This window comes from Canis lupus, chromosome 15 (genome assembly GCF_048164855.1).
Source record: "Canis lupus baileyi chromosome 15, mCanLup2.hap1, whole genome shotgun sequence".
NCBI lineage: Eukaryota > Metazoa > Chordata > Mammalia > Carnivora > Canidae > Canis > Canis lupus.
Window position 1 is genome coordinate 40,172,749 of NC_132852.1, and position 26,162 is coordinate 40,198,910.

Below are 26,162 nucleotides of genomic sequence, written 5' to 3' on the forward strand. Positions count from 1 at the left end.
CCCATGTCAGGGATCACATTTCATGATTCCTACTACATTGTCCTTCTCCCAGTCTTACACCAAAAGACTTCTAAAATCGAACAAAGATAATATGGCAAGCAGAATTCCTGGGTTCAAATGATAGTTGTATCAGTTTCTGAGTTCCATCTAATTTTCTTTCTAATCTTTCTTGTTGAACTAAGGCACTGTTTCTCAACTGTGGCTATGTTAGCATGATTTGGGAGAATTATAAACACAACACAAAGCAAACAAAATAGTGCCAGCCTTTACCCTGAGAAAGCTTTGATTTTAAGTGATCCTGGATGGAATTAGTGTTGTTTTTACGGCTCTTGAGGTGATTCCAATGGAGAACTAAGCCAGCAGACCTGATGACTTTGAAGGTTCTTTCAAGTTCTAATATTCTGCAATTCTCAGAGTTTTAAAAAAATGTCATCTAGTCCAACTTCTCACTTAGCAAAATCATCCATTAGTATTTGAAAAGTGGGATCTTATTTTTATGTTAACACATTGAAAGAATACCCATTACCATCAGAAATTTAAGATTCTTAAAAATTTTTTTCTGATAAGCAACCATATCGGCCTTTGGAGAAACAGATAATAACTTTAATTCCTTATTTGATGACTTTTCTAATATATGAAGATTACTTTTATGATTCTGCAAAGTTGCCTCTTAAAGCAGAATACCCATCTCTGTTGATGGGACAATATGTCCATATCCTGACATCCTGGATGGCTGTCATCTCTGTGAAGTGTGTTCCCAGAAATGAACACAATCCCTTGATGATGACAGGAGGGAGCCTAGGTGGTTTTGGTGATTGTCATCCTCTGAAACTCTTACTGAGCATAGGGTTAATGAAAGACCCTAGTTTCAGTAAATAATTAATTATTTACTGACACTCACTAGTTTACAAATATATTCACTAATAAATACCATAGATTATGTAATCCCTAGTATTTTTGAATTCTAATGTACCAGGCATGGTTCTAGTGTTTAAGTATATTAACACATTTGATTATTGGAATAACCCTATTAGGTAGATACCATTATTATCTTCATTTTATAGATAAAAAGAAGAAACAAGCCAAGAAGCATGACAGGTAGGTATCTTGCTTCTGATTTTTATAATGGGTGGCAGAGCTAGAGTAGGAATACTATAAAACCTCCTACTGCAGAACCTGTAACCCTTCAGCCTTTCAGTAGAGGTCTCCTCATCTGTAATGTAAGAATCTTGATTTCTAAGTACTAAGCTCCAAATTCTTATGATTCTATGTAAATTAATACTAATATATTGATACTAATCAATTTAGCATAGTATATGCAAAGATTTCTGAAGCCAAGAGTTTTTCATTTATTTTATTATAAATCACATATACATTGCCTAAATTTGCACAAAAAATTAATCTTTTTATTTTATAGTAATACAGACATGCATACATGCATAAACATGTAAAATAAACTCTGTTCATTCATCCATCATCTAAAAGTCTAGGGAGAATCTGGCCTAAATCCTGTTATATTTCATTTCATAGAATTCTAGATCTCTAGAGTTTTAAGCATTGTGACTCATGATTTGAATTATCCTTAGTTTGTAATTGTGAAAGTTGGAAATTAAAGGAGTTATATGGAGAGCATGAGGTTTATGCTTTATACCTAAATAGGTAAACTAAATTATAGGAGATGTGCTCAGATTTGTTATAATTACATGCTGTTTTAAGAAACTTCAAGTACTTCAGAAACTACTTTCCATAAAAACAATTTATATGCTAATTATGTTATTTTTATTTATTCTTTAAAGTAGATTTTTTTTTAAAGATTTTATTTATTTATTCATGATAGACATAGAGAGAGAGAGGCAGAAACACAGGCAGAGGGAGAAGCAGGCTCCATGCCGGGAGCCCAATGCAGAACTCGATCCCGGGTCTCCAGGACTGTGCCCTGGGCCAAAGGCAGGCGCTAAATCGCCGAGCCACCCAGGGATCCCTTTAAAGTAGATTTTTAATGAATTCTGCTAGATAATCTTTGTTCAATTTGCCAAGTAAATTTTCTAAAACATAATTTTATTATCTAGATGAGTGTTTCTTCAATTAACTCACAGAAAATTTCAACTGTATCATTGAAAAATCATTTCAAGAACACTTGTTGATACCTAGTAATCCTTTGTGTTCTCACAGTTTCACCAGCCTGAGAAATTTGTATTGATTCTAACTTTTTATGAATATTATTTCTTAGTCCTTATCTGATTCATTCTGAAAGCTCAGTCTTTCTGTGTAAGGCTTATATATATATTCAAGGTTGCCAGTAAAAACCATGCCACTGGGGAATGGAAACATTTCAGAGAAAAATTGACCTTATAGAACTTAGTCTTCATCTGCTTACTTTAGCAGATATGTTTGTATGACTGGTGACAGAATATAAAGTATAAAAACTGCAAATAAAACATTTCTGCTCCCTTTGAATCTTAACTTACAGGGTAGTAGGTCTCCTTGTGCTCATTTGCAGTCCATGCACCAGCTCAGTATATTTTTCTGAACTAGTATTGTGAGCCTCTCAGCCATCAGTTTGATTGTTTATGCTAAGGCCTTTGGTGGTCTTCTGAATATGTGCCAGTATTGCCCTCTAAATTATTGGCTTTAGGATTATGTGGAAAAGCAGTCTTTGATGTGAAGATCTAAGTTTCCCTTTAACAGAATTTTAAGTTGTCATCTCAGATGAGGACTATTACTTTTGTCATACAGAAAAGCTTTGTAGTGACTGACGCTGCTATTCTTTGGAAGCTTTGATTTCAGCTTTAGAAAGAATGATTTAACACCTTATAAAACATCAGAATGAGAAATTGTGATCTTCCTTTCTTTTTGTTGACTTTGATATTTACAGTCATGGACTCACAGACTTAAATGGGAGTGAGGTGGGGCTTGAAGACACTCTGGCCCATTCACGTCATATATAGGTGACACTACCTGGCACTATGCCTCTGTTCCTTTGATGTCTCCCCATGCCACAAAGAGCTCAATGAGGGCAGGGACTCGATCTGCATTGTTCACTGTTAGGTCTCCAGTGCTCCAATAGGTGAAGAGCCTAAAACTTAGGGAAAAAAGACTTACCCAAGATTGTCCTTCCAGAAGTTGCAAAATATGACCTAGAAGCTTTAACTTCTGACTACAAACTTTGTGCCTTTTTTATGATTAAAAAAATAGACTTTACTTAATTATTCAGGGGCCTTAATCTGTATAAAAAGGCAGAATCATACCAGTTTACATTTATTCGATACTAATTTTCAGGCATAAAAACTACTTATTTCATTGAGCCCATAGAGTAAAACTCATTGATTGAGTGTATTTTTATCCATATGTTTATAGGTGAAGAAACTTGCACTTTTAAAGATTAATTTACCAGGAGTTCTATACAGAGTCAGAAAGCCAGGATTCAAATCCATTTTTTTACCACTTCCCAAGTTTAGTGATCTTTCTACTTTTGCCTTTTATGTGGGGCCAGTGTTTGCCAGAATAAAGAATGATCCAGGCCCAAAATAACAGTACCTGAAATTACTTAGCCTTTTATGTCGCGGACGTTACACCTGTAAAGTTTGTTGAGTGTTGGCTTTTCCTACAGGTCTCTGTTTAAAAGATAAGAAAAGAAGCATCGCTTCCCAATTTTGGTCTTATATGATTTGCAGGCTTCAGAGGTTTCCTAGTAAATTACAGATAGCATCTGCCTTGGGCTCAGACCATGATTCCGGGGTCCTGGGATCAAGGTTCAGGTCATGATCCTGGTGTCCCCTACACTGTGCTCTCTGCTCAGTGGGGAGTCTGCTTCTCCCTCTCCCTCTGACCCTCCCCCCTGCTTGTGCTCTCACTAGCTCTCTCTCTGTCTCTCCAATGAATAAATTTTAAAAATCTTAAAAAAAAAAGAAACAATAAATTATGGACACCCTTGAGATGATATGGTATTTACTTAGTTGGAAACTAACATCTATGGCTGGCAGAAAAATACTGCCTTTTATTGTTTTTCTTCTGGAAAATGGAGAGGAACAATGACAAACTGGGAAATGAGTGGAAGCATATTTGTCCACATTCATTGCAAATGATAAACCTCTTACCCAATGAAATTTTGTCTAAGCTCAATTGGACTAGTTTCTTGGGACTCAGGACAATCTCATTACATCTCCACTTTGGTATATAAACCCATCTATCAACCACTTTTTGGGAAAAGTCCTGCATGAGTAATACCATTGTTTCCCCTACATGGAGACTGGAGATTTCAAGAGGGGATGGTATTCCACAGCATTGCACGGCTGGTGCAGGAAAGAGGCAGCTGCTATCACTTTTATTTTTCAACTGTGGATATTCCAATATTTATTTCTTCTAAAAAGATGTTAGAAACGTTGATGTCTTATAATCATGACCCTAAGAAGTAGAACTTTTTTGAAAAGAACTTTCCATTTTTTTCCCCTAAGAATTTGTATATTCTTTACCTGGTACTAAATTCTGGTATCTTTTTGTTTACAATATACATTTAGCTAAAGTACAAAGAGACTGAGGGACAGTTTATAACTTCACTCTTATGTTCTCTATTTCTACATTTAATAAGAAATTCTAATTAAATGTTATAATCAAGGTTGCTCTCTGTGAAGACTAGACTGTGTCCTGCATCTTCCACTTTGTTCTTGTCTTCATTGGCTGAAGAGTCAAGGGTAGGAAATAGGGTGTATTGGCAAGAAAAGACACTTTATTTTGGCCATTTTTAATTTTTTCTCTTGATTTCCTTTGTGTTATAGTGGTTTCCAGTAGTGGGGCTTATGACAGATTGTTTGCAAAGATAGTCACCTGTACTTCTTCACATCCTGTTCTGCACATGCTCTTCCACCCATCTTTCCCCTCTCTTTGAAGTCTGGACTGGCCTTAGTGGGACAGAAGTGGCAGAAGGGATGCTGTGAGAGTTCTAGGCATTAGAAGGAACAGTTTCTTAGCCACTATGTAAGAAAGGAAGCCCAAGCTATCCTGCTGGAGAAGGGAAGCATTTGTAATAGGAACTTCAAAACTCTGCTTCCTGTAGGAAGCACCACTTCCAGACATAAGAGTGAGGTACCTTGGATCCTCCAGCACCAGGTAATCCCAGCTAACACACATGGGGGCAGAGATAGGCAGTCTCCTGTGAGCTCTGCCTCAAACTCACATCCACAGAATCATGAGCAAATAAAACAGTAGATGTTATATGCCACTGGCTTTGGGGGTAGCTTGTTGCAGAGCAAGAGATAATCAAAACAGGATTTTTATTTCTTCCAAATCTTTCCTCTTTTCTCATAGCTGGTTACTGATCATCTAAGTACATCCATGAACTAATAATATTCCTGAGGGTTCTGCTAATTGATCAGTTACAAACAGACTTTGTTTGTTGTGGTAAAAATGTATTGACATTATTTTAATAGCTCTTCTCATTTTGTTCTTTGCCAGCTTTTTATTTGTCTTCACTTAGAGCAGATTCTATGTCTCCTGAAATGCCCCTAAGAGGTCATTTCTATGGAGCACACAGAGAGACCGATTTCTCATAGTGTGTGGACGACAAAATATTAGTCTTGTCTTTCAAAAGAAAAATAAAAAAACAAAAAAGATAACTTATTTTCTCTAAAGAGTATTTCTGCTACCCCAGTATTTCTGCTACTACATATTCACCTCTCAAACTCCAAAGTAACTGAACATTGTGCTCATTGTGGACAAAGAACAAAGCAGAAGGATCTGGGATAAAAAATCAAGCAAAGACCAAGATAGTCCAGGGAGAGTTTACAACATATATTGGTTATTCAAATTGTAAGTATTCCCAGAAAACTTAGAAAGTAATTATTTAGTTTTACTTTACATTTTCTGGAAGGATCTGAAACCATTTTTAAGAATATGACTTTTAATTTCCTGAGTAGAATGAATGCTTATTCTGAGGTCCTAGTGTCAGCTTCTATAAGCAATTTCCTTTGAAAACTCAAGGTAGTATTTTTCTCATTTTGTTGTCAGTTTTTTATACTTCAATTAAAGATTTGTCATTTTTTCTGTTGTCTTTGGGTCTAGCAATTTCTTTATTCAAACTCCCAAACAGTTGACTAAAAAGACTTACTAGAATCACGTTTGATCAGGCAGTAAAGTTTAACTATCTAATGGATAGAAGAGGCTGGGTTTAGAGGATCTAAGTTGCCTTTATTAATAGAAAAATCATATCAGGCCCACCTTAATGATTTTTTTACGGTTTCACTTACTTCGAGTCATTATTTATGGGGTAACATGATTCTATGAGCAGTAGTCCATAGTTAGAATAAATGTTTTGCTGTTTGATGAGAGGATTCTTTGAGGTGAAGGGGAGGAGACAATTTTCTATAAAAGGCTGAGGGGAATGATTTTTAGGACTGAATTCTCTTTCCTTCATTTTATTTAAAAATATTTTCGACCTTACCTAGGTATGTGTTAATTTTTGCTTGGTTACCATCTTTCCAACCCTAATGTGCTATTATGTACTCTTAACAACCTCTGAGGCCCTGGTTCCGACTGGACATTTGGCGATGTGTGGGGACATTTTTGGGTTTTACAACTGGAGGTGGATGGATGCTACTCATATTTAATGCACAGAGACTAAAAGTGCCGCTGAACATTGTGCAGTGCATGATATCAGGCACACAGGAAGTGATGATTAAATGAGTATTAAATGGATGGTTGAGAGGTCAGTGAGTGTAACAAGATTATTAGTCTGTCACCCTTCTCTTGCCTCAAAGATACTGAGCATAGGCTTTGTTAAAGATCACATGGTCTTCTTGTTAATTTGCATAGATAAAAGGGTTTTGCATTTCCTACACACAATAGAGATGAAAGATAAATAAGTTTTTAGTTATAATGTGGGGGTGGGTATATGTATGCATGCACACATGTGTGCTTATATTAGAGAATACTTGCCACTTACCAACTAGAGATCAAGAGATTAGGGTGTTAACAGATGAGAATTAATGACAAGGTTGATCACACCATGGGACCTTCATCCTTATAATGTCAGGTCCTCATTTTGTTGTCCTAGGGTTGTGGAATACATGTGATTTTTTAAAGCTGTTCCAAAGTAACATTCCCTGTTAGGAAAATCTTAAAAGAAGTGGTAGTTGGGAATAACACAGCATACCAGTTGTAATTAGAAAAAACAACACTTTATTTCTTCCTTTTGAAAGGCAAGAACTAGTATGGCATATGATGCCCCTATTTTAGAAAAGGGGCAGCTTTTTTGTTTTATGATGCTCTCTTTTCTAGTCTCCATGGAATTCTGGCTTCTCTATTTTAATGAAAGAGGAAATAAATGAATGTGATAGAGTTTTTACTAGATGGTAACATTGTTTAATGCAGTAGGGCAATATTATTTTTAAAAATTGATTTAATAAATAACTTCTTCAGAAGGAAGGCTTAGCAGGGGATTTGTTTCCCTCTCTTGTATAGTAGGCCAGAACAGAGATATGAGGTTTTTCCCCCAGAATAGCATTTATATTTTTTCATAGTGTCCTCATTTCATTCATTGCTCAGAGTGATTGATGGCTGTTTTGAGGAAGAACAATGTTTAAAGGTAATATATGAGACAGGTTCTGGGCAGTTCTTAATGCACAGTTACTAGAAATTGTCCACTTAAAATCCATACCTTTTCTAATTCATACTTGGAAAACTGCATCTTTTTTGTCTTGGGAGCTGTGAATTCTGTTTATCCCTTTTATCTTTGTTGTACACTTCTTTAATGTAATGGCATGTTCTCAGGAATACTATATGAGTCTAGATTTAGCCCTCTGTCTTGAATTTCAGATGACAGTCCCAAACAAGATACCACATTTGAACAGAACTTGGTATTGATTATGGACTAATGTGGTGGATTAAAGAGATCTCATAAATTCAAAGCAAGAAATAAAATGGAAAGCAGAACCAGTTTGAACTGTTTCCTTAGCTCACTGCTTAAACTTTTACATACTCCTGGTAATTATGCAAATTTATAGGATTATGGATCCTGAGAGGAGTCCAGTTCAGAAATCTCTGCTGACTAGCAAAGAAAGTTCAGAGTCCAAATGGGTGAGGGGAATTAGAGACTTAAAGTTCTTATAGTTGATGAAATCTACACATAAAATTGCACCTGGGTGGCTCAGCAGTTGAGTGTCTGCCTTTGGCTCAGGTCGTGATCCTGGGGTCCTGGGATCAAGTCCCATGGGAGGGAGATGCTTCTCCCTCTTCCTATGTCTCTGCCTCTCTCTCCGTATCTCTCATGAATAAATAAATAAAATCTTTTTAAAGTGGACCCTGAACTTTATGGTCAACTAATATTCGATAAAGGAGGAAAGACTATCCATTGGAAGAAAGACAGTCTCTACAATAAATAGTGCTGGGAAAATTGAACATCCATATGCAGAAGAATGAAACTAGACCACTCTCTTTCACCATACACAAAGATAAACTCAAAATGGATGAAAGATCTAAATGTGAGACAAGATTCCATCAAAATCCTAGAGGAGAACACAGGCAACACCCTTTTTGAACTTGGCCATACCAACTTCTTGCAAGATACATCCACGAAGGCAAAAGAAACAAAAGCAAAAATGAACTATTGGGAATTCATCAATATAAGAAGCTTTTGCACAGCAAAGGATACAGTCAACAAAACTAAAAGACAACCTAGAGAATGGGAGAAGATATTTGCAAATGACGTATCAGATAAAGGGCTAGTTTCCAAGATCTATAAAGAACTTCTTAAACTCAACACCAAAGAAACAAACAATCCAATCATGAAATGGGCAAAAGACATGAACAGAAATCTCACAGAGGAAGACATAGACATGGCCAACACGCACATGAGAAAATGCTCTGCATCACTTGCCATCAGGGAAATACAGATCAAAACCACAATGAGATACCACCTCACACCAGTGAGAATGGGGAAAATTAACAAGGCAGGAAACCACAATTGTCGGAGAGGATGTGGAGAAAAGGGAACCCTCTCACACTGTTGGTGGGAATGTGAACTGGTGCAGCCACTCTGGAAAACTGTGTGGAGGTTCCTCAAAGAGTTAAAAATAGACCTGCCCTACGACCCAGCAATTGCACTGTTGGGGATTTACCCCAAAGATTCAGATGCAATGAAATGCCGGGACACCTGTACCCCGATGTCTCTAGCAGCAATGTCCACAATAGCGAAACTGTGGGAGGAGCCTCGGTGTCCATCGAAAGATGAATGGATAAAGAAGATGTGGTTTATGTATACAATGGAATATTACTCAGCCATTAGAAACGACAAATACCCACCATTTGCGTCAACGTGGATGGAACTGGAGGGTATTATGCTGAGTGAAGTAAGTCAGTCGGAGAAGGACAAACATTATATATTCTCATTCATTTGGGGAATATAAATAATAGTGAAAGGGAATATAAGGGAAGGGAGAAGAAATGTATGGGAAATATCAGAAAGGGAGACAGAACATAAAGACTCCTAACTCTGGGAAACGAACTAGGGGTGGTGGAAGGGGAGGAGGGCGGTGAGTGGGGGTGAATGGGTGACGGGCACTGAGGGGGGCACTTGACGGGATGAGCACTGGGTGTTACTCTGTATGTTGGCAAATTGAACACCAATAAAAAATAAATTTATTATAATAAAATAAAATAGCTTATTAGTTCAATTACTACATTTTAAAATTACTCTTTGGGAAAGGGGCTAGAAGAATAAAAATTTTCCATCAGTTTTTTCAACAGTGCATTTCTTGAGCAGGCATTTCAGGATATAGAGAAAATGTAAGATCACAAGGATCTTATTCTGTGGGTTTTTTTTTTTTTAAGATTTTATTTATTTATTCATGAGAGACACAGAGAGAGAAAGGGGCAGAGAGAGAAGCAGGCTCCATGCAGGGAGCCCAATGTGGGACTCGATCCTGGAACTCCTTTGAGCTCTGAACTCTAGACCTATTGAACTTCTTTCAACTCCTGAACACTTTCTACTCTCTCTTGCTTCTAGGTCTTCATTCATTCATGCCATTCCCTCTGCCTCAAATACATCTCAATTTTTTTTTTTCCTAACTCATACCCATCCTTCAGGTCTTCCTTTATATGTCCCTTCTCTGAGAAGCCTTCCCTGTTGTTGACTTCCAAGTGTGCTTTCTGTTTCATCCATAGCACCTGGGTTTTAATTGACTTTAATGTTTACACCAGACTATAAATTTGGAGAAGACAAAGACCATGTCTATTGTATTCATTGATCTATCACCAGTGCCTGACACAGAGCTTGATGCATAGCTGGTTCTCAACTACTCGCTGAATACTTGGGATGAGTATCAAAGTGCTAAGCTGTATGAAATGAAAAAGCACTGAAGATAGAAGTGATTTGAAAAAATGGGAATTTGACCTGAATTATAAACTCCTTCGTGGGGAAAGTTTGGCATCTTTTTTCTCCTACTTCTCTTTTTTCTCCCTTCTGTTTTTCTATTATTCTTATAACAACTCATTCATTCATCCAACAGATATTTTTTGATGTCTTAATATGTTTCAGCATTATTCTAGGTGCTGAAGATATAAAAGTAAAGAAGAGTGGAGTTCATATTCTGATGGACTAAATGGATAAAAATGAGTTAAACTGGAGTATAGAAATTAGCTTGGTGCTAGTAAGGCAATGGGGAGGACCAGCTTGATGAATAAGGTACGTTGCAAGTTGGACTTTGAATGGCTCCCCTTAAGAGCATAATTTAACTTCGGAAAGTAGGTGTGTATTGGAGAAGTATATATAGCTTTTGAGTAAAGGAGACTTTTAGTCTGTAATTAGTATGCAGCAACTGAAAGTAAAAAGTCCAACTTAGACAAGATTGTCAAAATAGGGGTAATGATACCCAACTTGGAATAGGGTAGTAGCAGAGAGGTAAAGATTGTTAGAAGAGACATTGTCTGTGTGTGTGTGGTGTGTGTGAGAGTGCACGTGTGTATGGGGGGAGTGTTGAACTTCTTTTTATTTTATTTATTTATTTTAAAGATTTTATTTATTTATTCATGAGAGACACAGAGAGAAAGGCAGAGACACAGGCAGAGGGAGAAGCAGGCTCCATGCAGGGACCCCGATGCAGGACTCAATCCTGGGACTCCAGGATCACACCCTGAGCTTTAGGCAGATGCTTGGCCGGTGAGCCACTCAGGTGTCCCTGGACTTGTTTTTAATTCAGCAACTTAGTTTCTAAAGAAAATGTCCTAGATGATGGACTGTCTGGATAAAGGAAATAAAGGAGAGAGATAAATTAAGACTATACATTTAGAGCCTGGAAAGCAAGAAACACAGGGGCAATTAAGATATTTTGCCTAAGTTGAATCAGATTTCATCAGACTTAGGTTCACTCAATTGATGCTTATTAAGCTCTCACACTTTATCATTCTCGTGTATGTGTAGTCATACAGAGTCATACATACACAAGACCAATGAGGCCTGTGCTGTCATAAAGTTTACATTTTAATGGATACCCAAATGAGAGGATGGAATTGTAGATCAGAGTTTGGCAATCTTCTGTAACAAATATGAGTTGCAGCCATGGGATGTCTAGGTAGCAGATAATCTTATAGTTTACTTAAGTTTTTATATCTAGGGTTTGCTATAATAATGTAATAATTGTAAACAGTTATATGGCAATTGATATGAAAATAAAAAAGATAAGAGAAAATCAGGGAATTACTGTGAATCTTTTATCTAGCTATACTCCATTCCCATATGTGGAAGAAGTACGGAAATAAAGACATTTCCTTGTCTTTAAATTCTGAACTGTCATTTTATTAAAGTTCAGTAACTTAATGTCTCTCTTTGCTTATTACTTGGCAGTATCTCACTAGCTCATCGATGTCAATTTAGGCTTGTCTCCAACAAATGCATGAAAGAAATAGGGACCAGTAATTCATATGATTTTTAAATAGATTTATTAGCACATGAGTGCCTTTCTGGGTTTAGGGAAGTGAAATAAGGAGAGACCCATGGTCATAGCTTCTCTTGTCTTTTCTTCTTTCTTTCAATAATATCCCTGAACTGTGAGGTTAGTGTCTTGGCTCAGAGATAAGGATGGTTTGGCATTGATTCTTCTGTTGCTATCTCAAGCTGTTTTTTTTTTTTTTTTTTCCGTCCCCAAGAACAGCACTCTCAGTGGGTGTGGAAGTGGGCGGGACGTGAAGCAATGGTTCGCATTGCATTGCCTGGCTACAGCTTGGCATTTCTTCCCTTTTTCTTTTGCTCTGCGTCATTGCCACTAGTGCCACTAATTTTACTTACCCCATCCATCCTTGTTTCTTTGGGAGTAGCCCAGTGTCTCAGCATTTTATTTTCTTTAGAGGTGTGGCAATGTTCTCAATAATCTAGGAAATGTTACCCATCCCATTTTACAGGGTTAATGCTAGAGGAATTGGTGAAAGAAATACAGTGGAAGAGAGAGAAGGTCCCTCTCACTTGATCTTCTGCTTTTCTCTCTGATTGTCTTCTACTCGGGACATATCCTAAATGAATATATTTGAGATGCCTCAGTTGCCAAAAAGAGGGGATTTAAAATGGGACATAAGATAGAAGGGTTGTAAAATAAGAATGCCAACCCTATTCCTTCCAGTGATTCCAGAAATCAAAAGCAAGCCTTCTTGAAGAATTTTTACCCCCTTAGGACAAAGTGTGGTTGAGAGACCTGGTTTTCATCTTTTTTTTTTTTTTTCAGATCCCAACCAAGGAAGTCTGTAATATTAATTTCTTCCAAGCTCAGATCCTACTTACATCTCCTCCTTTATCTATTTTTGTCCCTATCTGTTTGTAGGCTCTCTTCTCAAAGCTAGCTATTTTCTAAGTTTCCTAAAGAAGAAAGAATTCTTAGGGCTTGTATTGAGTTAGACCTTAAGGATGAATACAGGGTGAGGTGGGGTGGAGGCTTATTACGGACGTGAGGTACAAAAGAAGTAACATAGTTGGGAGCCAATACATAGAACATGTTTTCTATAGTGAAAGCCTAATGAAAGGTTATTTGGCAGAAAAGAACTAGGAAATTAGGATTTGCTCAATGAGCTACATGGGAAAAATTCAATTTACTTTATCTATGTCTTAAAATCTTTTTACATAATTTTGTTTTTCCTCCTAACTAACTTTGCCCCAAGCTCACCTGCCCACTTCAGATCATCCGGTATTGCTGTCTAGTGGTTAGGATTGTTCTTTGTTCATTTACTTCCCCTGTATCCAAGAGTAAATCATTTATCCCCACTCTCCTTGTTCTATTCTTGTATTCACTTATTCCTTCCTCTATTTATTTATGTATTTATTTGTTCTAGAATCATTTGTTAAGTAATAATTGCCTTCCTCACATTAACCATTGCATATTCACACAAACTTTTATACCCATGCTGGAAAGAATTATAAAGAAGTGTCTAGACATAGAAGTACTGCTACTTGTTTTGGCTACTTAGTATGTTGGTGCCTCATTTTTCTTCTGGTGATCAACCCCTTGATAACGGGCATTGGCATGCCTGATGCCAAGTCTCCATTCCTCATAATACTTCCACAGTCACCTGTGACCCAAACCCTAGGTTTGTGTTTTGGTCTGTTTAGTATATCTATTTTTTAATGACTGTTGTTTTTTACTTTTGAAAACATAATTTTCTATGGAACTTTCTTTATACACATAAGTTTACAGTCCTTTACTTATATTAATATAGCTGTGATAGCAAATCACTGCTGTGGCAACAGCAGGCTTCCATAGGTATTAATATGTATAGATACAGAAGTTGACTCTCTAATTTCTGCTTCAGGAAACATGAGATTTAAAATCAATAAATGGTTTTTGCAGTGACAGTGTGTGGGTGAATCAACTCTTCTCTAGAAATTAAGTCAGAAGAAAAAACATGTTCTTAAAATATATTATTTTTATGTACTTGGCTTTCATAGGATTGTTTACTTATAAAGGGCTACTGTGCTTTTCTGTCTTTATACCTACAAACTTCATTATTTCATAAACAATGCAGTGCCACTGACGCACTCTTTGAGCTATTACTGTGTATGCAGCACTAGGAAAGATGGTGATGGAGATAAAGAAGGAATAGGTTTCTGTTCCTTTCTTTGAGAACTCTGTATATGTGAGTGTGTCTAGGTGTGTTTATGTGTGTGCTTTTTATATTCGAGAATTAACAAAATAAGAAGGGAACTCTGTTACATGTCTTTTTGTATTTCAGGGTGTTGTTTGGTGCTGGGCATTTAATAGATCTTCAGTAGAGAAATAAATGCCTATATGACTAACTTGGATTACATTAAAATACTTGACTGAAGGATCCTTTTAATGACTTGCTGTAAAATGAAAAAAAAATGCACTGGATGATGAAGTCCAAAAATGAAAGGAAAATTACTTCCATATTGGCACAAAGGCATTTGAGGAATTTGCATGCCTAAGTGTTGCTTATGGCACTTTGCTTTCTTGAAGATGAATAACAACAATACTATTGATGATTATGTCTAGTCTGCAAAGGAGCTGGATCACAGTGTGATTTACAGCCATAAATTTTTTAGTTGCATCTGAGTTCATGTATAGCCAAAGGAACAAATACTGTGTCACCTTTGAGAGGCATGAGTTTGACCATGCTATGCTAATTCAGTGCAGCAGGATTTTTTCCCCAAGTACCTATTTGTCCACTGGCATACTAGTGCAATGGAACATATTTTTTTTAAAGATTTATTCATGAGAGACAGAGAGAGAGAGAGAGACAGAGACACTGACAGAGGGAGAAGCAGGCTCCATGCAGGGAGCCTGACGTGGGACTTGATCCCGGGACTCCAGGATCATGCCCTGGGCTGAAGGTGGGCGCTAAACTGCTGAGCCACCCAGGGATCCCCAATGGAACATATTTTGAAAGCATAAGTTCTGGTGTATGTCCTTGATCTTACAGTCTAAGTGTGGAAACAAAGCTGGTGATATATATGCAACAACTAGCAAAGGACACAAGACATTCTGGAATTGGTGACGAATTAACAGATTTCACACAAGAGTGCTGTAAGAGTTCAGAAAATGAGAGCGTGGCAGATAGGTGGTACTCCAGGGACGCTCTCTTTGGGTGATGAATTTTGAATGGGCCTAATTGATGGGATTTAGACAGATGGGAAGGGGGCTTGTGGTGAGGAGGAAAAGGACATTCTGGGGTTAGAGATTTGGGGGGAGGAGGGAGAATAGTTAATAGTGTTGGCTAGCAGTTGGAAATGGCCAACTGAAGTCTGACTGCTCAAGTCTTGTGGTTACTTGAGAGGATGTCACGCTAATGGGAGACACTGGAAGAGCAACCAGGGGCTTGAGGAGGTGGGTGTGCTTCCCTTGCTCCATGCACAGCTGATGCCACTGCCATGTCCTCTTGTGAAGTGGGAGTGAAGGAGAGACAATGGAGAGAAAGACTTAATGTTTGTCCCTTTCTTCAAAGACTAAATTTACTCTTAGTAAAGAGTAAATAGATTATTTATTACCCAGATCAAGGGAAACCTTTTACAAGGCCATCTAGGTAAGAAAAATCTCAGATCGTCACCTGTGATTAGTGCTTATACTGTGCTGGAAAGAGAACATTATAAGAACATACACATTTTTAGATTCTGGTTGAAGTTTTTCTTGTGTTTGTCAGCTCTCTAAAGTAGACCCGGCAAAGGAAGGCTGACTGTTGCCTCTTTAAAAAAGGGAACAACCTGCTCCTTGTCGAATTAGGGAATCTCTAAGACTCTGTCACATACTTTTTAGTCCCACTGACATATTACTCCCACATCCTTGTGGGTAGTAAAGTTAAAATTTTTTAAATGTTCTTTGATCTTCCACCCACTGATCTAGTAGACATTTAAGTTCAATACTGCAGCTGGGAGAAAGGGGAGTTGAAATATAATTTATACTGTTAAAAAAGCCTCAGAAATCACAGTCTCTATGTCGGCACTAGTTTAGAAATCATAACAATAAATTGACTTTCATTTTAGAATGTTATTAGTCATCACACTTTAAATTACATGGAATTACTATCTGTGACCTACTTAAAATGGTTGTCCTTGCACTGGGAACAACATGTGTATAGCCACTGGTTGACTTGTAGGCCCTCTACAAATCTGTCTTTTAATTGCAACCTGATTTTGAACATTGAGAGGTTAAATGAATACTGACTGATTCTAAATGGACTGGATCTTACTGGGTGAAGAAGTACAATGAGCTTTTGTTCAGGGAATTATCTAGTAAATAGTTAATAGTAATTAAGTACTTCCCCCCTGTTCTGTGTTAGTTAGGACACATTTTCCAGAGTGACCATCTGTTTATGCGGAGTGATTCCTAGAGCAGGAGTCGAGACACGCAGGTCCTCCTATAGCCATGATGGTACACTGTTCTGTGACCTTGGGCCAGGTACACACAGCTTCACTTTCCTCCTATATAAACAGAGACATTGCCTTATCATCTTAGTAAATGTCAATCTTTTTAATTTCTGAGATTTTTATGCTCCTGGTATTCTACAGAACTCTGGAGGAATATGAAAGGATCAATCCAGTTCCTTGGTCTCAGGTGGCTCAAGTACTTGGTTCTGATTACCTAGGACATGGTTGACTCATCCAAGTAGACATTTGTAGGCATATCTCAAAATGAATCTTACATCAAATAGCACTGTTTCTTCCCCCAGCCTTTTGGAGCCTCTCCTAGAAATTTGGTAGATTTTATTCAGAAATAATTGATCCTTAAAAGGAACCCATTAAGTGTATTTAAAAAAAAAAAAAAAAAACAGAAATTGCATACATCTTGTTTTGCTAGCCCTGAAGAGAGTGCTCCAAAGTGGTATCCTGTGAGTCAGATGGCAGTGATATTCACTGGGGTTCTAAGAGCGGGTAGGCCTTTGTTCTCAGAGGGATGGGGACAGTGGGCAAAGTCTTCTTTCACCAAGAAAATTGATAGAATGTTCATGAAATCTCTTTGTTTACACTGGCTGATGAGGCTTACGCCTCAGTATAAATATTTTTATCTTCATGCTTGCTTTTAGAATAAAGGCTCCTTTTGGTTTCCCCAAATTCTGAGGAAGAGTGATATAAAATAAGAAAAATTAGAGGTGCTTGGATGGCTCAGTCAGTTAAGAATCGGACTCCTGATTTCCACTCAGGTCATATCAGGGTTGTGAGATTGAGCCCTGCCTAGGGCACTGTGCTGAGCCCAGAGCCTGCTTCAGAATCTCTCTGACCCTCTCCCTCTACCCCTCCTCAACCCCTCACCCCTGCTTGTGTTCCTGCTCTCTTCCTCAAAAAGAAAATAGGTAGAAAAAATTAAAACCTTTAAAAAAATCACCACTAATGATAAGTCACAAATTTTGAAAGTGACCTTTAACCTTCTTTGCTTTTCTTGAAGACTTGATGAGCTGTTGTAATTATGTATGTATTTAAAGCGCATTACATGAATGCATCTGCATCTCTGCTTATGGGTATTATATGCCATCTGCAGAGCACTGTGGGGGTGGTCAGGGAGGAGGATTTCATACTAGACTGGATTTTTCTTTCAGTTTTTCTGGCAGATTTCAGTATGAACTTCTTTAAGAATCTTTCCTTTTTCTTTTCTTCTGGTCAGTTTGCATATGATACTTTGTTTCTGTCCCATCAAGAGCTTCTCATTCTTGCTGCTTTTTGCTAATTATAAATAGCTCTAAATATATGTAATTCCAGTAGTTTGAGGATCTGGATATAGTTTTTTTTTTAAGTTTTTTTCCCTGCATTACTGCGTTTTACTCACCAAAATTGTGCTGTTTTTCCAGATTTATATTAAAATAGATTGTCAATTCAAAGGGTCTTAAGAGGTTCAGAGTGCAGTTCTGCCAAAAGTATAATCCAGTAAACATCTGGTAGTTCAGGTAGGTGGTAATGATTGGAATGTACCTATGTGCTTTATTGTCTAGTCCAATAAAACAGGGTCATGTTTTTATACCCAAAGCTAGGGCTTTGAGCTTCCTTATATATCCCAGCATGCTCCTCTACTTGCAGAATATCGCTGCAGATTTTCTCTGTACATACCATTTTTGCCATACTGGGTATGGTAGTTACCCTTAATGGGGTGGGTCAGAATGGAATAGTCATAATGGCCTGTGGGTTTCTATATTTTACACTTTGTGCACTGAGGACAAAATTTACATATCTTTACTTTTCTGTATTTTAGTGAGAGAAATGTAATACATCACTATGAACAGAAGAGAAATACCTCATTTCTATTTAAAAAAATTTTTTTTGAGTACAGTGTTACATTAGTTTCAAGTATACAACATAGTGATTTGACAAGTTTATACATTATGCTGTGCTCAGCACAAGTATAGGTACCATCTGTCACCATATAACACTGTTACAGTGTCACTGACTGTATTCCTTTTGATGTGCCCTTTATGGGCATTACTTATACATTACTTATTCCATAACTGGAAGCCTATATCTCCTACTCCCCTTCACCCAATTTGACCATCCTACTACCACTCTTTTACACTTACCCACTAGCAATTGAGTTTGTATTTACAGGTCTGATTCTGCTTTTTGTTTATTCATTTGATTTTTAGATTTCACATATAAGTGAAGTCATATGGTATTTGTCTTTCTCATTCTGGTTTTTTTCACTTAGCGTAATATCCTCTGGGTCCTTCCATGTTGTCACAGATGTCATGATCTCATCCTTTTTATGGCTGCATAATATTCCATTGTGTGTTTATGTGTGTGTGTGTGTGTATTTTTATATAGTCACAGCTTCCTTATCTGTTCCCCTATTAATGGATGCTTAGGTTGCTTTCATCTCTTGACTAGTGTAAATAACAGTGCAAAAAGCATAGGGTGCATATATGTTTTTGAATTATTATTTTCATATTATTTGGGTAAATGCCCAATAATACAATTACTAAATCATAGAGTATCTCTTTTTAATTTTTTGAGGAACCTCTACACTGTCTTCCACAGTTGCTATGCCAGTTTGCATTCCCACCAACAGTGCACCAGGGCTCCTTTTTCTCCACATCTTTGCCAACATCTGTTATTTCTTGAGCTTTTGATTTTAGCCATTCTGACAGGTAACTCAGTTTTGATTTGCATCTCCGTGATGATGAGTGGTATTGAGTATCTTTTCATAAGTCTGCTGGCCATCTGTGTGTCTTAATTGGAGAAATTTTTCAAGTCTTCTGCCCGTTTTTAATTAGATTATTTGGCTTTTTGGTGTTGGGTTTGATAACCGCTTTACAGATTTGGAATATTAACCTTTTATCAGATATGTCTTTTGCAAATATCTTCTCCCATTTAGTAGGTTGTCTTTGTTTTGTTGTTTCCCTTACTATACAAAAGCTTTTAATTTTTTTATCATCCCAATAGTTTATTTTTGGTTTGATTTTCTTTACCTTAGGAGATTTTTATCTAAGAAAAATGTTGCTATGGCCAATGTCAGAGAAATTATACTGTCTGTGTTGTCTTCTAGGATTTTTGTGGTTTCAAGTCTTTCATCCATTTTATTTTTGTATGTGATATTAGAAAGTGTCCCAGTTTCATTATCTTGCATGTGGCTGTCCAGTTTTCCCACCACCCTTTATTGAAGAGACTGTCTTTTCTCCATTGTATATTCTTCCTTTTTCATAGATTAAGTGAACAGATAAGCATGGGTTTATTTCTGGGTTTTCTGTTCAGTTCCATTGATCTATGTGTCTGTTTTTGTGCTAGTATCATACTGTTTTGATTACTATAGCTTTGTAATGTATCTTGAAATCTGGAATTATGATATCTCCAGCTTTGTTTTTCTTCCTCAAGACCACTTTGACTACTCAGGGCCTTTTTTGCTCCATATAAATTTTAGGATTTTTTTGTTCTAGTTCTTGAAAAATGTTATTAGAATTTTGGTAAGGGATTACATAGACTCTGTAGATTGTTTTGAGTAGTATGGACATTTTAACAATATTAAATCCTCCAATCCATAAACATGAAATATCGTTCAGTTTTTTGTGTTATCTTCAATTTCATCAATATTTTAAATTTTTCAGAGTATAGGTCTTTCACCTCCTTGGTTAAGTTTATTCCTAGGTATTTTATTCTTTTTGGTACAATCATAAATGGGATTGTTTTCTTAATTTCTCTTTCTGCTACTTTGTTATTTGTGTCTAGAAATACTACCGATTCCTGAGTATTTTTTATCCTGCAACTTTACTGTATTCAAATTTATTACTTCTAATAGTTTTTTGGTGGAGACTTTAGGATTCTCTGGAAATAGTGACAGTGTAACTACTTTACCCATGTGGATGCCTCTTATTTCTTTTTCTTGTATGATTGTTGTGGCTAGGACTTACAGTATTATGTTGAATAAAAGTAGCAAGAGTGGACATCCTTATTTCTGATTTAGAGGAAAAGCTTTCAATTTTTCACCATTGAGTATGATGTTAGCAGTAGGTTTTTAATATATGGCTTTTATTATGTTGAGATATGTGCCCTCTAAATGTACTTTGTTGAGAGTTTTTTTATCATGAATGGATACTGAATTTTGTCAAGTGCTTTTTCTGCATCTATTGAGATAATCATATGATTTTTATCCTTTGTTTTGTGATGTGGTATATCATGCTCACTGATACTGAGCCATCTTTGCATCCCCATAATAAATCCTACTTGATCATGCTGAATGATTCTTTTTAAGTATTGTTGAATGTGGTTTGGCAATATTTTGTTGAGGATTTTTGCATCTATGTTCCTCGTGGATATTGACCTGTAGTTTTCTTTTCTTGTGATTTTGTCTGGTTTTGATATCAGGATAATGCAGGTAACTTATATTTTTTAATCATATGTGTTAGTATATAGCTTATGATGTACAAAATGTTTTCTTATTATCTCAAAATCTTTAGCAAAACAAAATATAAAATACCGAGTTTTGCTATTTACATATATGCTATCTTCCTACAAAGCTATTTGGTTAAATGAAACCACTTGACCATAAAAGAGGAGATGTAGGCAGTTTTAGGAATAAAAATAAAATATCCTAGAACAAGCAAGTCAGTCTTTCTCAGAGTTAGAGTTGTCCACAGATAAAATGTACTGCCTCTATAATTGTGGCTTCCGTGACCTGAAAGTGTTCAAGCATACTGGGCAGTTAGCTGGGATACTGAAGGAGAAGGTTCAGCTAAAAGAATAGTTGAACCAAATAACTTTTCAAGTGTTTCTCAAATAAGAGTCTATGGTTTATAGTTCATTACAGTTTAATACAGATGTGAATATTGTTTTAAACAAGATGACTAGTAATACATAATAAAGATGATGCCTTTGAATGTCTTCTATTTCTGCCAATGTTGCTTATGTGGCTTGAAATTTTTTTTTCTTAGGAGTCATCCTCAGATTAGAGATAAGGCAGTTGAAGTGTTTAAGTGAGGAACATTTCTACAATCCTAAAGTCTGACTCCAGAGTCTTTTTTTTAAAAGATTTATTTATGTATTCATGAGAGACACAGACTGAGAGAGAGAGGCAGAGACAGGCAGAGGAAGAAGCAGGCTCCTTGCAGGGAGCCCATTGAGGGACTCAATCCCAGATCTCAGTATCACGACCTGAGCCGAAGGCAGACGCCCAACCGCTGAGCTACCCAGGCATCCCTGACTCCAGAGTCTTAACTTTGATTTTGTATTTTATACTGTCATTTTAGAAACAGGATACATCCCATAAAGAAGCTGGCAGTTTTGTTAAAGATGAACCCGTAGTGATCTCGGTGCTACTAATGATCTCACATGACATCTTAAAAAAAACGAGGGGACTTTATATATGCTACACACCAAACGTGTTACTTTGACAGCCTCAGTGGCGTCTACTCATATTCCTCCTCCCAGGTGCTTTCTAGAATCTTGTTTATTAGCTGGAACAGGACAGAGTGCTCCTGAAACAGACTCCATGCCAATCAGAAGTCACAGACACCTAATTTTCAATCTCCCTCTTCATTCTTCCCTTTAACCTCATCCTGATCTAACTCTGTTATCACTTATATTCCTTAATCCTTTATTCTCACAAGTTCTCTACATCAGCTGCCTGACTGTTTTACAGATGTCTATGTCTGTTGGGTACAGTCTGAAGTTCTGTGATGTCTGTCTTTGCACATTGTCTAGGCATTTTTGCTAAACTCTGCTATCCTAATTTGCCTTCTTTTTTTTTTTAACCTGTTTTCCCATTTTAGTTTAGTTTTTTAATTTTTAATTTTTTATTTTTAACACCAAATCTCTTTACTTTCAAATTCATTATATCTCTAAGTTAAAAAATTTCCCTGACTTCCTACTTTCTTTTACTATCATTTCCTATTTTCCTCCTGCCTCTGTTTTTCATCTCCTAAGGGCTTTTGGTTTTTACTTCAGGTTGTTTGACATTTCAAGTTTTAGAAGACCTTATACTCAAGAACACAGCTGAGACATGAATATATGCAGTAGTCATGTATTTTCTTTTTATTAATATTTTATGACTATAAAATTACTAAATACTAGTTATAGAAAATATTTAAAGTATTAAAAATGCCTTCACTATTCCTGTAGCCCAGAGACAATATTTTTGAATATTTCCTTCTAGTCCTTTTTATCTATGAAGCTGAATGGTTTAATCTCTTTGTAATCCCTTCCTCTGCCTACTTTCTTAGAAAAACTAAAACCAAAAACACATACAATAGTATGCAAAAGGTAGGTGTCTTTTATAATTTCTTATGGGGAGAAAAAGGTAATGGATAGCATGGGAAAACAGATAAACATTACTGATGATTCTAGAGAAATGAACATGAATGAATAAATGGATGAAAGGATAAAGTGTGAGTGTAAAAGAGTGTTATTTACACTATAACTTTGTGTGGTGTTCTTTTAGTAAATGGAGGTAGGTGGTTTGCATGGGAGCAGCAGGAGGTAAGAAACAGTCAAAGCCAGCTGACAGTGGAAGGTTCATGGAGGGTTCACTGGAGCCCATGTGAAAACCGCATCCCCCCCCCCCCCGTACTGAATATCCTTGAAAAAAAGAACCCTGTTACAAAGTGGGAAAAGGGGAACGCCTGGGTGGCACAGTAGTTAAACGTCTGCCTTTGGCTCAGGTCATGATCCCAGGGTCCTGGGGTCCAGTCCCACATTGGGCTCCCTGCATGGAGCCTTCTTCTTCCTCTGCCTGTGTCTCTGCCTCTTTCTCTGTGTCTCTCATGAATAAATAAACAAAATCTTAAAACAAAAAAAAAATTCAAGTGGGAAGCGATGCACAAGAGCATGACTCCCAGAGGCAGGACACAGTGGGTACCTTCTTAAGCCACCTGCTGCCACAAATCCTTCTGAGCTGTCTTTGGCATTTGGTTTGAACCCTGTGGAACATTTTCTATGTTCTTTTATTTACCAAGTGTCAACTTGTCTCCTTTAGTATAGGAAGGGGAGCTGAAGCAGGTGAAAGTTTGTGACATGGAAAGAATGATTGGTTCAGATTTAATTTATGTGTGGAAAAAAAAAATCACTAAGGCAGGCTGTATGGAAAAAAAGCCAAATAATGTTTTTTCTGAGTCTGTCAAGATGGCAGGAATTCATCAAAGCCAGTATTGTGGTTGCTCTGTGTAGAAAAAGGTAAGAGAAATTATATAAATAACTAATATACAAATACACGAAATAGATAATATATCAAGAGATGTATAAAACTGACTCCCTTTCTGCAATTTTATGTCTTCTTTTAAAATTGGAGCAAAATATGTTTAGGCTCAAAAGGCCAAAACATTATAATTGTAAAAATAAAAGCAAATTAGAATGTTTTGACCACAGTTGAGATGTGTGACCTCACACCAGTAACAGGTGCTCCTGGCAAAAGCAAGACAATTGCTTAACTTGGTATATACTTAAGGAAAGTTCCCCTAATTCTCATTCTGGAACATTTTTTAAATTGACATTTTCTTTTAAATGGCTTCACTCCTTGTTAAAAAAAAAAAAGGTAGGTCTGTTGTAAATGTAATCTTGGGGTGTAATGCTTACTACCTGAAACATGATTTACTTTGATGGCTTATTTATTTTTATTTAATCCTGTTGTTTTGGTTTTGTTTTGTGTACTGGAGAAGAAAACAAAAAGCCACTGTTGATACTGGGACTCCTTTAAAAAGGCTGATTTCATTTCTGCTGGCTAATTTTCATTTTCTTTTCTAACTGCACCATTTTTTTCATGTTTGAAGAGCTTCAGGTTTCTAAGTCCAGGGGTTTGGATTTTTTTTTTTTTTTTAAGTAGGTGCGTCCTGGTCAACCACATGTCTTTGGAGGCTGGCAGGAGACATCTGCCCAAGGTTGGGCCAGCGGCCATTGTACCACCCTTCTCTGTCCTGGGGGAGGTGGAGACGGTCATATTCACACTTCTATCTCTGTAACAGAGATAAAATTGAGAGATACTACCTTGTAGTTATTCCTTTTGATTTCTAAAATTCTCATTCTGATGAGATCAAATTAGCCATTTTTGTTTTTTAAAGAATTTATTTATTTATTAATGAGAGACACAGAGAGAGGCAGAGACATAGACAGGCAGAGAGAAGCAGACTCCATGCAGGAAGCCCAACGTGGAACTCGATCCCGGGTCTCCAGGATCACTCCCTGGGCTGAAGGCAGACGCTTAACCACTGAGCCACCCAGGCATCCCCAAATTAGCCATTTTTAAACCATTGACTAAAGCAGACATGGAGAATAGTTTATAAAACGATAAAATGATCTATTATAAAGGTTAATCAGATCATGCTACTCTGCATAAAATCCTTCATCCTATAACTAACCTCCACACTTAGAAAAACAAATTTAGACTCCTTATCAAGACCTGCAAGGCTCCTGTGATCAGACTCCTGACACTGACCCTCTAACCTCACCCCCACCTCCTGTCTTGCCAGTTTTTTTCTGGCTGCACAACCTTCAGCCCATTGGCCTTCTTGCCACTCTGTGAATACACTAAGCTCATTCCTACTCTCAGCCTTTTTATTGTTTCACACACTCAGAACTTAATCAGCAGCCTCCTCAAAAATTGGATTCTCAGGCGTGTATGCCTCTGCAGTGCCTGAAAAGGTAAAAATTGTATTACTTTTATCCTTGCTGCTCAGGTTCAGATTTGTGATTTAGGTTTGGCCATCCAGATTCCAAGTGAGATGGACATAAGCCGTGAAGAGGCCGAATCTGCTTGTAATAGTGCTCCTCTTTCTGCTGGAGTTTCATTTTTCTGTAGCTTCCATGGCAGATATGCCAATGTCCATTGCTTGTGTACCTATCCAGAGGCAGGATGAAGGGCCAGTTATGTTTGAGGTTAGGTGGTTCTGATGGCAGCACTGTGTCCTGATCGTGGTCAGGGCAGTGGCCCTGATAGTGGTGCTGTTCTGTTGTACAGCTCTGCTACTATTTCCTGCACACTCAGCCAGGATTTTTTCATTAGCCCTTCTAGCAATCTATAAACTGTTTAATATCTGGTAAATCACAGTCTTAAACTTCCTAAATAGATTCCTTTCTCTGCACTTACACCCTGACCAGTATTTGTGCTGTGCCTATTCTCTCAAGTAGCACTTACCCACCCCGACCATTACATTCTGTTATCTTACTCACTTCATGTTCTTCATAGCACCTAAGCAACCTGGAATGATTCATGCATTTGCTTATTCATATGTTGGTGGGTTCCCTCACTGAAATCCATGTTCTAGGAGGGTAGATGCTCTTTGTTTTAGTGTGCCCCTCTATACCCAAAACAATGCCTGACATGTAGTAGTCTCAGTACATATTTATTGAAAGAATCTCTTTGCCAATCCAGTTTTGGGGTAGCTTCTGAGAGAATTGAGATAGAAACTAAAGACCTAAATGGGGTTTGGTAAAAAAAAAAAAAAAGAAAGAAAAACAAGCATTATTAATAAGTGATATCCATCATGGGCTATAAAGAGCAGCAAGGCATGTGTTTACCATGCCTGCCGTAGACTTTCACAGATGAGGCACAGTGTTTAGAAAGCATTGATACCTGTGTTTAGAAAGCATTTTCAAGTAATTTAATATTTGATACCTGTGTTTAGATACCTGTGTTTAGAAAGCATTTTCAAGTAATTTAATATTTTTAAAAATCTGTTATGTTTAATAAATATAACAGATAAGTCTTTAGACTTAGTCTCTAGAAATAAGTCACATTTTTAAATTATTGCCAATTTATAAGCTATGTAATTTAGAA

General features: G+C 37.0%; 1 protein-coding gene across 15 annotated transcripts in view; it reads left to right on the plus strand.

The window, feature by feature from the left end:
• PSD3 (pleckstrin and Sec7 domain containing 3) overlaps positions 1-26,162 on the plus strand; it is a 592,272-nt gene that overhangs the window by 315,025 nt on the left and 251,085 nt on the right. Inside the window, exon 10 of one of the 15 annotated variants that reach the window (XM_072776761.1) lies at positions 1,065-1,157. The exons of the other annotated variants lie outside the window; for them this stretch is intronic. Within the exon in view, the coding sequence (XP_072632862.1) occupies positions 1,065-1,142 (78 nt within the window). The 3' untranslated portion in view covers positions 1,143-1,157. Of the gene's footprint in view, positions 1-1,064; positions 1,158-26,162 lie in introns of those variants that run through there. 15 annotated transcript variants of the gene reach the window in all.